Source organism: Gavialis gangeticus, unplaced genomic scaffold (assembly GCF_001723915.1).
Source record: "Gavialis gangeticus isolate Ggan-Ray unplaced genomic scaffold, GavGan_comp1, whole genome shotgun sequence".
Classification (NCBI taxonomy): Eukaryota; Metazoa; Chordata; order Crocodylia; family Gavialidae; genus Gavialis; species Gavialis gangeticus.
The window spans coordinates 27,653,100-27,654,277 of NW_017728995.1; the positions used below are offsets into that span (position 1 = coordinate 27,653,100).

Here is a 1,178-nt window from a genome sequence, read left to right on the forward strand (position 1 = left end):
TAGCAGCATTAGGTGTGCAAACCTGATTTGCCCAGAGATTTCAAGTAGGAATGCAGAGCGTTGGAAATATTCTTACCTCTTGTGATCTTTCTGAATTGTTTGCAACAGAAAAAATGGTTCTATTTTCTGTAACCAAACAATGAGTAAAAGATTGAGAGCTGGCACTTCCTGAGCAGTGTCTCAAGTCAAAAAAGGTTGAGAACCACTGTCGTAACTATTGTAACCAGTGGCAAAGTAGTGGAGAGCCCTTCTCATTTTTAAATGGATTATAACTTGTTTTTTATCTCCTTATTTTCAGGATGTGGACAAATGCCTGGCTGATGGTGCTGATGAATACTTGCAGCTGATCAGCCTCTGTGCCATCATGATGCAGCAGCTGACTCAAAACAGCTAGTTTTTCAGAAAGAACTGTTTTAGCTCAAAACTGAAGATCTTTTGATTGCTTTTGGTGCTGCTTTCAGTGGTGACTTGTCTATTTTCTACTTTTTGGTATAGTTTTGTAATAAAATGTGGCAGAGGGCTAGCAGCTGAAAAATTGGTTTCGTGATTCTAACATCTTGCTCTGCCCATATTTCGGTAGTTGGGACAGTGCTCTGAAGAAGTGCTTCCACATGCTCGATCTACTTGGCAGAAGTTGAAGGAGCTGCAAAGGTTTAGTTCAGCATGTGTCTTGTCTCCCACTGGGATGGTAGAATGGCTGTCTGACACCGTGGCCTAGGTGTCAAGCTTTACAAAGTATTCAAAGCTGTACAATAGAACTGAAGGACAGAACTTTGAGGCCAGATCCATATTGGAATCTGTAGGCTTGGTGAACAATTGTGGTGGGTAACCTTGAGTGAGACTGCTAATGAAACTACTTAGTGGGACTGAAAGAAGCTTGTAGCTAGTTTCTCAAAACACCTCCTGCCTAATGACCAACTGACCTGAGCATGCGCGCCCCCTGCTCCCTGAGCTTGGAGTACTAATTGTTGCTGGTAAATACTGAACTGTCTTGCACAATTGAAGTAAGGGTAGACAGGACCCTTGATGATGGCAGGGGCCACAATGCCCTCCCTGGCTACCATTTATCTCCATCCCTGTTGGATTGGCTGCTGTTTTCTGGTCCCTGCCCTATCTGTCATGATAGACACCACAGTCTGCTGAGCTACACACAAAGCCTGCCTGTCATTTGTGGCATG

At 43.8% G+C, this 1,178-nt stretch overlaps 1 protein-coding gene across 1 annotated transcript in view; it reads left to right on the forward strand.

The window, feature by feature from the left end:
- Positions 1-529, forward strand: part of RFC4 (replication factor C subunit 4) — a 22,656-nt gene extending 22,127 nt beyond the window's left edge. Inside the window, exon 10 of the mRNA XM_019503367.1 lies at positions 299-529. Within this exon, the coding sequence (XP_019358912.1) occupies positions 299-394 (96 nt within the window). The 3' untranslated portion in view covers positions 395-529. The remainder of the gene's footprint in view (positions 1-298) is intronic.
- Positions 530-1,178: the final 649 nt, after the last annotated feature.